Source organism: Manis pentadactyla, chromosome X (assembly GCF_030020395.1).
Source record: "Manis pentadactyla isolate mManPen7 chromosome X, mManPen7.hap1, whole genome shotgun sequence".
In the NCBI taxonomy this organism is placed as follows: Eukaryota; Metazoa; Chordata; class Mammalia; order Pholidota; family Manidae; genus Manis; species Manis pentadactyla.
In genome coordinates, this window is record NC_080038.1 from 39268007 (window position 1) to 39281885 (window position 13879).

A 13879-nucleotide genomic window follows, 5' to 3' on the forward strand; every position below is an offset into this window, starting at 1 on the left:
AGTTTTCTTTTTTGGTGGGGTCTTTGCCTGGTTTTGGTATTAGGGTGATGTTAGCTTCATAGAATGAGTTTGGGAATATCCCCTCCTCCTCTAATTTTTGGAAAGCTTTAAGGAGAATGGGTATTATGTCTTCCCTGTGTGTCTGATAAAATTCTGAGGTAAATCCATCTGGCCCAGGAGTTTTGTTCTTGGGTAGTTTTTTGATTACCGCTTCAATTTCATTGCTGGTAATTGGTCTTTTCAGATTTTCTGTTTCTTTCTGGGTCAGTCTTGGAAGGTTGTATTTTTCTAGGAAGTTTTCCATTTGTCCTAGGTTTCCCAGCTTGTTAGCATATAGGTTTTCATAGTATTCTCTAATAATTCTTTGTATTACTGTGGGGTCCGTCATGATATTTCCTTTCTCGTTTCTGATACTGTTGATCTGTGTTGACTCTTTTTTCCTTTTAATAAGTCTGGCTAGAGGCTTATCTATTTTGTTTATTTTCTCGAAGAATCAGCTCTTGGTTTCATTGATTTTTGCTATTGTTTTTTTCTTCTCAATTTTATTTATTTCTTCTCTAATCTTTATTATGTCCCTCCTTCTGCTGACCTTAGGCCTCATCTGTTCTTCTTTTTCCAATTTCGATAATTGTGACATTAGACCATTCATTTGGGATTGTTCTTCCTTTTTTAAATATGCTTGTATTGCTATATACTTTCCTCTTAAGACTGCTTTTGCTGTGTCCCACAGAAGTTGGGGCTTAGTGTTATTGTTGTTATTTGTTTCCATATGTTGCTGAATCTCCATTTTGATTTGGTCATTGATACATTGATTATTTAGGAGCGTGTTGTTAAGCCTCCATGTGTTTGTGAGCCTTTTTGCTTTCTTTGTACAGTTTATTTCTAGTTTTATGCCTTTGTGGTCTGAAAAGTTGGTTGGTAGGATTTCAATCTTTTGAAATTTTCTGAGGCTCTTTTTGTGGTCTAGTATGTGGTCTATTCTGGAGAATGTTCCATGTGCACCTGAGAAGAATGTATATCCTGTTGCTTTTGGATGTAGAGTTCTATAGATGTCTATTAGGTCCATCTGCTCTACTGTGTTGTTCAGTGCTTCCGTGTCCTTACTTATTTTGTGCCCAGTGGATCTAACCTTTGGGGTGAGTGGTGTGTTGAAGTCTCCTAGAATGAATGCATTGCAGTCTATTTCCCCCTTTAGTTCTGTTAGTATTTGTTTCACATATGCTGGTGCTACTGTGTTGGGTGCATATATATTTAGAATGGTTATATCCTCTTGTTGGACTGAGCCCTTTATCATTATGTAGTGTCCTTCTTTATCTCTTGTTACTTTCTTTGTTTTGAAGTCTATTTTGTCTGATATTAGTACTGCGACCCCTGCTTTCTTCTCGCTGTTGTTTGCCTGGAATATGTTTTTCCATCCCTTGACTTTTTGTCTGTATATGTCTTTGGGTGTGAGGTGAGTTTCTTGTAAGCAGCATATAGATGGGTCTTGGTTTTTTATCCATTCTATTACTCTGCGTCTTTTGATTGGTGCATTCAGTCCATTAACATTTAGGGTGACTATTGAAAGATATGTATTTATTGCTATTGCAGGCTTTAAATTCGTGGTTACCAAAGGTTCAAGGTTAGCCTCTTTAGTATCTTACTGCCTAACTTAACTCTCTTATTGAGGTGTTATATACACTGTCTGGAGATTCTTTTCTTCTCTCCCTTCTTATTCCTCCTCCTCGATTCTTCATATGTTGGGTGTTTTGTGCTGTGCTCTTTCTAGGAGTGCTCCCATCTAGAGCAGTCCCTGTAAGATGTTCTGTAGAGGTGGTTTGTGGAAAGCAAATTCCCTCAGCTTTTGTTTGTCTGGGAATTGTTTAATCCCACCGTCATATTTGAATGATAGTCGTGCTGGATACAGTATCCTTGGTTCAAGGCCCTTCTGTTTCATTGTATTAAATATATCATGCCATTCTCTTCTGGCCTTTAGGGTTTCTGTCGAGAAGTCTGATGTTAGCCTGATTGGTTTTCCTTTATAGGTGAGCTTTTTCTCTCTAGCTGCCTTTAAAACTCTTTCCTTGTCCTTGATCTTTGCCATTTTAATTATTATGTGTCTTGGTGTTGTCCTCCTTGGATCCTTTCTGTTGGGGGTTCTGTGTATTTCCGTGGTCTTTTCGATTATTTCCTCCCCCAGTTTGGGGAAATTTTCAGCAATTATTTCTTCTAAGATACTTTCCATCTCTTTTCCTCTCTCTTCTTCTTCTGGAACCCTTATAATACGGATATTGTTCCTTTTTGATTGGTCACACATTTCTCTTAATATTGTTTCATTCCTGAAGATCCTTTTGTCTCTCTCTATGTCAGCTTCTATGCGTTCCTGTTCTCTGGTTTCAATTCCATCAATGGCCTGTTGCATCGTATCCATTCTGCTTATAAACCCTTCCAGAGTTTGTTTCATTTCTGTGATCTCCTTTCTAACGTCTGTGATCTCCCTCCGGACTTCATCCCATTTTTCTTGCGTATTTCTCTGCATCTCTGTCAGCATGTTTATGATTCTTATTTTGAATTCTTTTTCAGGAAGACTGGCTAGGTCTGTCTCCTTCTCTGGTGTTGTCTCTGTGATCTTTGTCTGCCTGTACCTTTGCCTTTTCATGGTGATAGGAATAGTTTGCAGAGGTGGAACAAGTGACTGCTGGAAGAACTTCCCTTCTTGTTGTTTTGTGGCCCACCTCTCCTTGGATAACAGCGACCTCTAGTGGCTTCTGCTGGGCAGCTGCGGGCAGACAGGGCTTCTGCTTCCTGCCCGGCTGCTATGGAGTTTATCTCCGCTGTTGCTGTGGGCGTGGACTCTCTTGGGCTGCTTCTCCGAAGTGGTGGAGTCGCGTTTGAGGGGGAGTGGCCGGTAGGCTATTTATCTCCGCAAGGGGCCTCCCTGCTCCCTGCCGCCCAGGGGATTAGCGTGTCCAGTGATCCCCGTATTCCCTACCTCTGGATTAAGTGTCCCGCTGTGCCCCTTTAAGACTTCCAAAATGCACCCGCCAAAACAAAACAACGACCACAAAAAAAAAACAAAACAAAAGATTTAAAAATAAAAAAAATAAAAAATAAAAAATGGCCTCTCGTTTTTCTTTATTCTCCAGCGCAAGCCTTAGGCATCTGCTCAACGGTCTTGCTGCCCTGTTTCCCTGGTATTGGGGTCCCTTTCCCTTTAAGAGTTCCATAAAGCGCTCGCCAAAACAAAACAGCAAAAAAAACAAAAAGGCCTCTTGCTTTTCTAATGCATCCGGTGCCAGGCCTCCGGTACCCTCTCACCGTTCTTGCTGCCCTGTTTCCCTAGTATTCAGTGCCCCGCGCATGCCCTGTGTCTGCACTCTGGTCTGGATTGCGGGGGCTGGGTTTTCAGCAGTCCTGGGCTCCGTCTCCCTCCTGCTCTGCCCACTCTTCTCCTGCCGGGAGCTGGGGGGAGGGGCTCTCGGGTCCCGCCGCGCCGGGGCTTGTATCTTACCCCGTTTACGAGGCACTGAGTTCTCGCAGCTGTGGATGTGGTCTGGATGTTGTCCTGTGTCCTCTGGTCTTTATTCTAGGAAGAGTTGTCTTTGTTATATTTTCATAGATATATGTGGTTTTGGGATGAGATTTCCGCTGCTCTAGTCACGCCGCCATCTTGGCTCCCTATTCTTTCATTCTTGGAGATCCTTTTATCTCTCTCTGCTTCAGCTTCTCTGTGTTCCTGTTCTCTTATTTCTATTCGATTGATGGCCTCTTGCACCTCATCCAGTCTGCTCTTACGTCCTTCCAGAGATTGGTTTATTTCTGTGTTCTCCTTCCCATGTTGATCCTTTAGGACTTGCATATTTCTCTGCAGGTCCATCAGCATGGTTATGACCTTTATTTTGAATTCTTTTTCAGGAAGATTGGCTAAATTTATCTCCCCAGACCCTCTCTCGGGGGTTGTGTGGTTAATTCTGGACTGGACCAAAGTCTTCTGCCTTTTCAATGTGATAGAGGTAGTTGTAGGGAGGTAGCGTGTGTGTCAGCTGGGAGAACAAAGTCCTTTCCTGCTTGCTCATTGCCTTGCCTTTCTCCGCTGCCTGTCAGTTACCCACACACCTGGAGCTGCCTCTAGATTAATGCCCTAAACTTCCATGGGCAGGGTCGCCATCAGGGTAGCCCATAGCCGTTCGGGGAGTGGGAGGCACATTGCGTGTGCTCTCATGCGAGAACGGCGACCCTTCTTTCCTTGCCCTGGTTTCCTTTGCCTGCGCTTGGGCGGTTGCTGTGGGTGTGGCCACTCTCTTTCTGCTCTGCTGCCGCAGGCCCCTACCCCCTCTCTCAGGCTGTTACCCTGCTCTGGCCCGTTCGCCCGCTCTCCAGCTGCTTCACAACCACTGGTGCGCGCGGCCACTCTACGGCTCCTTCTCTGCCGTGGTTGCGCTGGGTCACTCTCCTGCTGTTCCGCCGCCACGGTCGCATGTTCCGCTCTCCAGATGCTTGGCCACTGTGTCGGATCTGTGCCAGCCAGGGGAGCAACTGGCAGGCTGCCTATCGCCATGAGGGGCTTCAGCGGTGCGTTGCCGTCCAGGGGCTGGGGCATCCGAAGTTCCTCAGAATTCCCAGACTGCTGGGCTGAGTGTGCTGGCACGTTTCCGTCCCTGTCCCTTTAAGACTTTTAAAAAACACTCGCTTTTCTTTTGTCCCAGGGAGCCTGTCACGGGGACCTGCTCTCAGATTTTACTTTTCCGTTTCTCTAATATCAAGCACACCATGCAGTGTGTGTCTGCGCTTCCGGTGCGGATTACTAGAGCTGTTCATTTATCAGTCCTGGGCTTCCACTCCCTCCCCGCTCAGACTCCTTTCCTCCTACTGGGGTGCTGGGGTGTGTGGAGTGCTTGGGTTCCGCCGGGCCGCGACTTGTATCTTACCCCCTTCGTGAGGTGCTGAGTTCTCGCAGATGTAGATGTAGCCTGGCTGTTGTACTGTACCCACTGTTCTCTCTTTTCGGAATAGTTGTTTTTGTTGTATTTTCAAAAATATATGTGGTTTTGGGAGGAGATTTCCGCTGCCCTACTCACACCGTCACCTTGGCTCCTCTTTCTCTTAATTACATTTGAAGATGTACTTAAGCATTTTCAGTGTTTCCAGAAATGTACTTAGAGTTCAAAGGAAATGCACAATGTAGTCCTAGATCAAATTTTAGTATTAAAAAGAAATAGCTACATACCAAAAAGTCACCCAGCTGTGTTCACATTGGGCTTTAAACATTTGTGATTCTTTTTTTTACAATGAGTACCTGATTTCAGATGTGGGATAAGTACCCTGGTTCCTTCACACTTAGGACAAGATGGCTTTGAGGAATGTTCCACACTGTCTCCTAGAGATCCCCAGCATGATTGAGTCCTAGTTGTGTACAGCTGCATAACCAGCCTATCAACACCCTTGATTGGCTTCTTTCAATTCCTGCCTCAGTTCTCTGCTCCCTAATTGGAGTTTCCTAAGGTAACTTCCCAAATGACCTATTTGTACTAAAACTTTTGTCTCAGGGTGTGCTTCTGGGGAAATGCAATCCAAGACAGTAACGCAAGAAGTATTTTAATAAGAGTTCAACATTTTAAAGTTAGGATATAGGTTTGGAAAAATTTATTCACAAGGATCAGTGTGAAAATTACTTTTTTAAAAAGGGAAGATTTACTAAAACTGATATACTTGTTTATAATAAAGTACATAGTAGCTACTCAAAACATTTGCCCTTTTTGAAAAAAAGTGGGGTATCTAGCTAGTTTGTATTTGGAGGCCAGAGGTCAAAATGAATCCTGATAACCGTATCTCTGTTTTATACTGCAAAAGGAATCACTGATGTTTAAAGCCCAAAATGTAAATGACTACGTGCTGTTTTAGGATGTGAATTTTTTTTTAATACTAAAATTTGTTCTAGGTTCATACTACACATTTTCTTTGAATTCTAACTGCCGTCTGGGCAACACTGAACATAAAAGTAAATCTAGTTCAAGAAACAGAGAGAGAATGCAGACACAAGCAAGAGAGGCTAGGATAACATAGTCTGGCATTTTTGTATTCCTGAGTAATAGGTTTTTATTTTAGATTTGCCCACTGAATTTTGCTGACAGATTTTTTTTATTTCAGGACAGGTTTGGTTAAAAAGAAACCAGAGAGTGAGAATCTCTCCAAATTGAATGGATTCTGTGCCATCTGCTGACTAATCACTATTACTTTGGTGTTTAAAACATATACTATAAATGTACTGTAACTCAGGATAGAGTTTTAATAACTTAAAACATCTTGGATACCATTTTATATCAATAATGTCATACGCATTAAGCATAAATGCTTTTCCTAAAAGATTCTTTTTCCTTTTCTTTACAGAATGCTGCCTTTTTATATGGTCTTGGTTTGGTCTACTTCCATTACAATGCATTTCAGTGGTAAGCTGACATAAAACTAGTAACTCCAATTGTTTCTAGTAAATGGCTTGTTTTGTTTTTGTGTGTGTAGTGTGTGTGTGTGTGTGTAATGAATATAAAATATTTTAATGCCACTAATCCTACATTTTTCAATAATCTCTTTAAATGATTAAATTGTTCCTTCACAGATAGTGACCCATTTTTAGTTTATTAGATTTGTATACATTTCTAAAAGAATCTGGTATTAGACTATGATTAAAGAAGACAGATTAGACAGCTTTTGGAATTTCTTAGTCACTCATTGTGGACCAGTGGTCTTAAGGGTACAGTATTCAAACTGGGGAATGACTGTGCTCTCAGATCTCAACGTCTATGATAACCAATACTTTTACTGTTTCAGACTTCTAGACAAGATTGACTGCTCCTTCCCCTCCTGCCTTCCCAACACACACACTCACCATACCTACACATAGGCTAGTAGTTTTCAATTTCCAGTACCAGATTATAAACTGGCAATTCTCTTACAAAATATGAATAATGGTATTATCTTCAGAGTCAGAGACTAAGTATGATAGTAACACATAAGATTTTGTAAACTGTAAAGTGTTAGGACCCCGTTTTTATGGACTTTGCCCCCTTCTTTTTCTGTTTACCAGTCAAGGCAATAACATTCTCCAGTGGAAAGAACATAGACTTTGAGTTGAAAGATTGATACTCTGTTCTCAGCATTGCTACTTAGTTTGGTCTTGAGTTAAATAAGGAGTTCCCTCATTTGTGTCTGTGTGACTTTAAGTATGTTGTCATCACTTACCTTTTCTACTTGAGTTTTGATGATCAAATGAGATAATGTGCATTTGATAAACTGTAAACATTATGTAGACATTTTTTATTTGAAGTATATCTGATTTTGTAGAATCCCTTCTATTCTCCATAATTTTAAGCTGAATGAGTGCTATGAGAGTCTAAAGGAATGTTTTGGCATAAGGTTAAAACTCTTGTCATCTATGTGTTGGCACTCTGAATATTTATTACAGAGCTTTTAGAAATGCATTGGCAGTGATTTGATACGATTTCCGTAAGGATGAAAATTCAGACATAGATGACTTTTCCTATATGCTTTATCCTCCCTCTATGCTCTTGGTCCTATTGGTTTTTGATCATCTATGGAAGCATTGTTAGAGAACACTGTATGTGTATATAAAATATTATAATCATTCACATTACTCATTTTGTTTGTAAGCTTTATAATAAACTCTAATGGATCTTTATAAAGAAGCTTTGTAGTTTAATTTTTTCTCTTAAATTATCCATTACTGTAGAGCAGTCCTAAACTTAAGCCTCCTAGCTTCATGTTCAATATATCATATTTAAAATCAAGGGTAAAGTAGGACTGTCTTAAAATCTCTTTTTATAGAATTCACAATACTAAACTTTTAGAACCGTAAGTGGTCCTGGAGATAACTTAGTTTTTTTCCCTTAATTTTGTAGATGCAGAAAGCTGTGTGTGTGTGTGTCTGTGTGTGTGTGTGTGTCAGTCAGTATTACATAACTGTTTAATTAGTGCCAGAGGCAAGCTTATGCTGATTCCCCAATCTAATATTTTTTGTTATTCTCTGTCCCGAATTTTGAAGATTGACAGGTGGTAATTTTTAAATCAGTATTTGTGGTTGTTCTCCTGGGCATGTTGGTACATTCCTTATGGCCAAATTAGGTGAAACTCAAGGCAAGGAACTCTACAGTGTAGGAATGGATGTGTATACCTCACACCAGCCACTTTCCCAACTACCGTGATAACTTATGAGCTCCCTGTACATTAAAGATAAGAACATAAAATCAGAGGTGAAAATATCATCAGTTTAAAATTGGATTGCTTTAATGAGTATGTGACCATGTCAGTTTAAGGGGCTTATAGCTGTGGGAAATTTAATCATTTGATTCCTTATCTACATACGATTTCCATGTCCTTCAGGTGACCTAAGAAATGAAATTGAATGAAAGAAGGACAATGCAGTGTCAGAATAAGTGTCCTCTGGTCTATTAATCCTGTCCTGGTCTCTGCCATTTTCTCATATCTTGAGTTTCAACCCTAGCTGCTTCCTAGAATCATAGATCTCACACCCTCTCTGAATCCATCTTGATGGTCAAATGTGTTTTCACAGTTCTGTACCCCAACTTTTGCTTTAACTTTTGCTATTTCTTGAATAGCCACAAAATCAAGAAGCTTGGTATAGGTGCTTGGTAAGAGCTAATAAATACAGCTTTAAATGGTAGGAATTTCTTAGGTTAAAACTGTATATGTGTTTTATTTGTTATATCTATAGGTATCTATTAATTGCTGGGATCAGGCAATTGCCTTCTTTTAATTTCACAACTAATTATTTGGGATTTGTTAAAAAATTTTTCTTGAGTGTTGTGTGCCCTTTTTTGTACTGTCAGTGCTTTAAGAATCTGATGTCTCAATGTTGTATATCTCTGGCACATTTATAATTTAAGTAAAATTTGATAATTTGGTAGTTGTGTCCACTGGCTTTTGATTAGTTTATTTGATAATTAATGTGTGTGTGACCAACGTTTGTTGGGGTTGGCAACAGTGAATTAATATTTTATTAAGTGGTTTAATTAAGTGTAGTTTTATCTGTTTACCTATTTGTCACCTTTCTTGCCATATTATACTGCCAGTTTTTTGTCTTGGAGTTGATTTTATTGGTTAGCCTCTAGATCAGTTCAGTTACTTGGTCAGATTTTCCAGGTTTCAGTTGCTGCGTCTTCTTAGAGGTATAGAAAGTAGTAGAGCAACTGTTAACATTTTCATTGACTTCGCATGATTATTCAAATTTAATATCCTACTCAGTAATCTGGGACCAAGCTTAAAAAAAATGTCCAGAAGGAGAAAGAAGAACATAGAAGCACAAAGTAAAATACATGCATCAGGGAGCTACAAATAATCTCTGTAAAGCCATTCTTTACACGTGCAAACTGCTAGGGGTACCTTCAGCTGAGCTTCTCCTTGCCCTTACAGTAAGAAATCTGTTATTATTGGGTGAGAGGAATTGAAATGCATACAGTAATAGATCATTACAACTATTTCTAAATGCATCCCCCATAAAGTCCTTGTCAGTCCTCTTTCTAGCCTGCAACCTTTTTATTCCCATTGATCAATATCAGAATGATGTTACAGTGACAAATGTAAGAGATATATAATTCTTTGCTGGAGTCATAGGATTTTTGGAAATTAAGGCCTGGTAAGGAAATTTAGTGATTCTTGTTATGTTGATATCAAAAAGGATTAGGGGAATGAAGTGGAGGTGAGTTAAAAAAGACAAATATTAACACAAATGATGAGTGAAAATACAGAGATCTTTAGGATTCATTTCCCTAGCATTGTACTAGTTACAAGTGTTTTTAATAGGTATAGGAATCTCTATTCTGTGTGGTTACTGCTTTGGGTACAGACGTAGTAAGCCTAATGTAGTTGAGATACCACCATTAATTCTGAGGCTTGTCTGCTATGGAGTCTGGCAAAAACTCAATATATTTTTTTGAGCTATCATAATACAATTTAATGCTCTTAGATCAAATGTTTTAGTTCTATTAAAAACAATGTTAACGAGTTTAGTATGTAAATTTCCATTTTGAAAAAAGTAGCAGATAACTAAGTTAGTTCTTTTACCAGAACTTACTATAGATTGCCAAAGAGAATTTGGAAGTACTTAGACTAATTAAGCTTCAGGGAAATTATGCATAAAAAAATGAATCTTGCAGTAGGGAAGGGGAAAAAGTATCCCACTGTCTGGAGTGATGAAGTGAAAACTGTCCAGAGAGCAAAAGAACCTGGAGGTAATACATTAGGGAATGTCAATGGGAGTAACTCAGTATATTGTATTTCTAACTTAGCCTCACATTTAATGTCCTCTATGATTAAACCTTAAATGATCTTTCTTGCCTTATTGATCCCTTAAAATATATTCTTTTGTCAGGCACATTGTGTTAACATTTCCCTGAAAGCATATTAAGCGTTTTTTTAACCTATGTACGTTCGTGCCATTTACTCTGTTTGGTCTGCCTTCTTCCATCTCCACATTTAGGAAACCTTAACCATACCTGTCTCTTTAATGACTTCATCAAATCTTTCTGTTTCATTTAAAAGGAACCTCTAAATTTTCTAATAAAAGTGTGGAAGTATATATCTGTTGTGTATACATATGTTATTACTGATTTAGAGCTAGAATATTCTCTATTTTATTAATATGAAATTTTGTGGAATTAGTTTACTTATCCCTTCAGATATCCCTGAGGGAAATCTCTGGACTTAGCTTTATTAGCCTCAGAAAACTTCAAGTTTTATTATGTCTCTTTCCAAATGTGCTAGAGATGTTTAGTTAACATCATTGTTTTTACTATAGTTCGGTAAAGTTCTAAAGGAAGAAATGACTTTCTGGAAATCTTATTAAAACTGACCATTGTTTTAAAATATATTCATCATGTGTGTGTTTTTCATAGGTCGTGCTGTTGAGGTTTTAGCTTTCTATCATTTCCTTTTTAAAATTGTTAACAATGGCAAACAAATGCAAAAATGCAAAAAAAATTTTAACTGAAAATATACAGAAATAATTTTTGTGAGATAAAAAACTACATTTTTTAGATTTTAAGAAAAATGCCAGTGATATTTTTACACACAGCAATATGCACTTTTTTTTGTTTCAGTCGAGATTGTGCTTTGGTATAATAAACAATATAAATATATAATATATATAACAATATTTGTATACAATAATATATATATTATATATGTAAATAATATATATATAAATAACATACACACTATATAATATAAAATATAACATATTTATTATAATATAAATAATATAACAATAAACCTTTTTAGGCATTGTACCGTTAAAGTATTTTATACAGCTTTGGGTAGCCATTTCTCATGTTGTAAAATTCTTCGTCAACCAGAATACTCAGGTCAGCAGAATTTGTACGTGTTGGTGTTTTTAGTCTAGCTCAGTTTGGTGAGATAAAAATATGGTGAATAATGACCAAATACACACACATTCTTCCTTCTCCCTCTCTCTCTGTCTCTGTCTTTCTCTCTCTCTCTCTCTCTCTCCCCCTTTCTCTTTTCCTTCCAGTGGGAAGCACTGAAGAAGCACACAGGAGAGAAAGATGGGTAAATGTTTAGAAAATAAAATGAAAATGAACCTAGATATATTGTGTTAGATGAGGGAAACTGATGGGTTTATTGTGGAATACTGTCAGTCCAACAAGAAGTCCAGTCTGCTAACTATAAAAGTGATGACATCAGTAAACATCTATTAAACTTAACCATTTTATTGTATTATTTAGAAAGTTAAAAACCAAAAGAGGATTGTAGACCTCAAGGAATAGACTACTTGGAATATGTGGAGACAGCACACCAATAGGTAGAGAAGAAAATGATTTGATTATAGGGTGAACCTAACTGCTGGTTCACACTAAGCAAAAAATAGTTGGTGTTGAGTTTAGGTGGTGAATCTTTTAGGTAATAGTGCGTTCAGGGTGAAGCAGAAGGAGGAAAATGTTACAGGTTTGGAGACTGTCCTGAGGAGAAGTAGAGAAGTCAAGAGGGCCAGTATTTGCATAAGTTTTTGAGGTAACCCAGCTCACAGCTGAGGAGAAGCATTGTTAGGTCTTAACTGGGAATAGAACTGAAGAGGTACTGCCCACCAACCTTAAGTGCTACTTGGAGATTTCACTTAAGAGTATCACTTTAGTAGGCAATCAAAGGACCAACCTGTTTGAGTTAACAGGTAAGTCAGAGCAGAGCAAAGGAAATCCGTAAGGAAACTTTTTTCTGTAATCCCCATAATAATGATAATTGGAAATTGAGTCTACAAGGTATTGAATTTGAGGGAAACTTGGAAACAATGAGAACTTCATGATTAACTATATATTGCTCACACCTCATCATGGTCATTTTGAATAGTTCTTAAAGACACAGTGTAGCTCAGGCTAGTGTGTTGAAACATGTTTTTTGCTTTTAGGTTAATAGTTGTTCATTTTTAAATTTCCAGTGTGTTAACATACATAAGAACTTGTTAAACTTAGGTTTCTTTGCATTTGTGTAACATTGTGAACTAAGTGGAGAAGATGTTTGTACTAAAGGCACCTTAATGGAGTAAAACAATCTACAAATAGTAGGTTTAGGGAAAAGGCTGGACATAGAAACTGAGACTGAGTAGGAAATAATTTCTTCTCCCAAGGGATTGTTACTGATGCCCTGTGTTCTTTTCCCTTCTTTCCTCACACCCCGCTCCTCCTCCCATGCTTCCTTAGACTGTTTTTCTTTCCTAACTTCTTTTTTTTTTTCTCCTTTATTCCTCCTTTTGTTCGCTGTCTTCTATTTCCATTCATTTTCTTTCATGTCTTTGACTCAGGCTGCCTGGGGTTTTTTTTGGCACATGTGGACAATACTTAGTTTTGACCCATTCCATAGGAGAGTTTTTCTGACCTGTATCATAAGGTAAGGTTATTTAGGACTTTGTGAAGCATTAACCTCAGTTTTTATTATTACAAAAATATAGCATACTTAAAAATGCATAAACCTAAGTATATATTTTAACATGTTCTTTATAAAATAAACATTCATACCAGTAAACATTCTTATCATTACTTAAGTAAATAAATGAAAAATTGCTATATCATCCTAGAAGCTTCCCAAAGCCCCTGCTTAACCTTTCCCAGTTGCATCATATATTGTAACTGGCATCATCTATTGCTGCAGTTCTCATCTAACCTTTTTATCCTCCCTGCCTCAAACATAGGTGTTCTTTCTCCCACCCCCGTAGGTGTTCTCCCCACCCTGCCCTCCCCTCCACAGACACACAATTGCCTGTTCTGTTAGAAGGTGGTAGCACTAGTCATGACCAGAAGAATCATAGAGCTTGAAGTTGCACCACTTCCTAATAGAAAGGTTTGAGAGAAGTACAAAGAGAACTTCTTACCAGGATGCAGATGAGTATCTTGAAGTCTGATTTAGAGAAATAGGAAGCTGCCTTTCAATGAGAATGGTAATTTATATTAGTTCCTTCCTCTCTGGCTTTTGACTCCTCTCTCTTATCTATATATACACATCAGATAATAAAACACATATACATCCACCCATTTACAAAGTCATCTAATACACAGATGAGCTCCTCTTCAGGAAGAAAGTATTTTACCAGGCATAAAGGTATCAGATACCATACCTTTTGCCCCAACCCTTCACAATAAGCATTACCTTTTAGAACCCTTAATTTTCAATAAACATGTACATAATTACAGAATCTTGGGGGGGGAATAGATAATGGATGAATCAGAAAACTTTTTATATAAGATTGATTTTTGTTTTGGAATCATCTAAGATTTTAAATAGCAACATCTACCTTTAATATAAGTAGAGGCAGAGAATAGTAGATACAAAGTTTTGCAAAGGAATATGATTTTCTTGTACT

At 38.2% G+C, this 13879-nt stretch overlaps 1 protein-coding gene across 13 annotated transcripts in view; it reads left to right on the plus strand.

Annotated features, from left to right (window-relative positions):
• KDM6A (lysine demethylase 6A) overlaps positions 1 to 13879 on the plus strand; it is a 267811-nt gene that overhangs the window by 148749 nt on the left and 105183 nt on the right. For all 13 annotated transcript variants that reach the window (XM_057495767.1, XM_057495768.1, XM_057495770.1 and 10 more), the window contains exon 5: positions 6367 to 6425. In XM_057495767.1, the coding sequence (XP_057351750.1) occupies positions 6367 to 6425 (59 nt within the window). The remainder of the gene's footprint in view (positions 1 to 6366; positions 6426 to 13879) is intronic.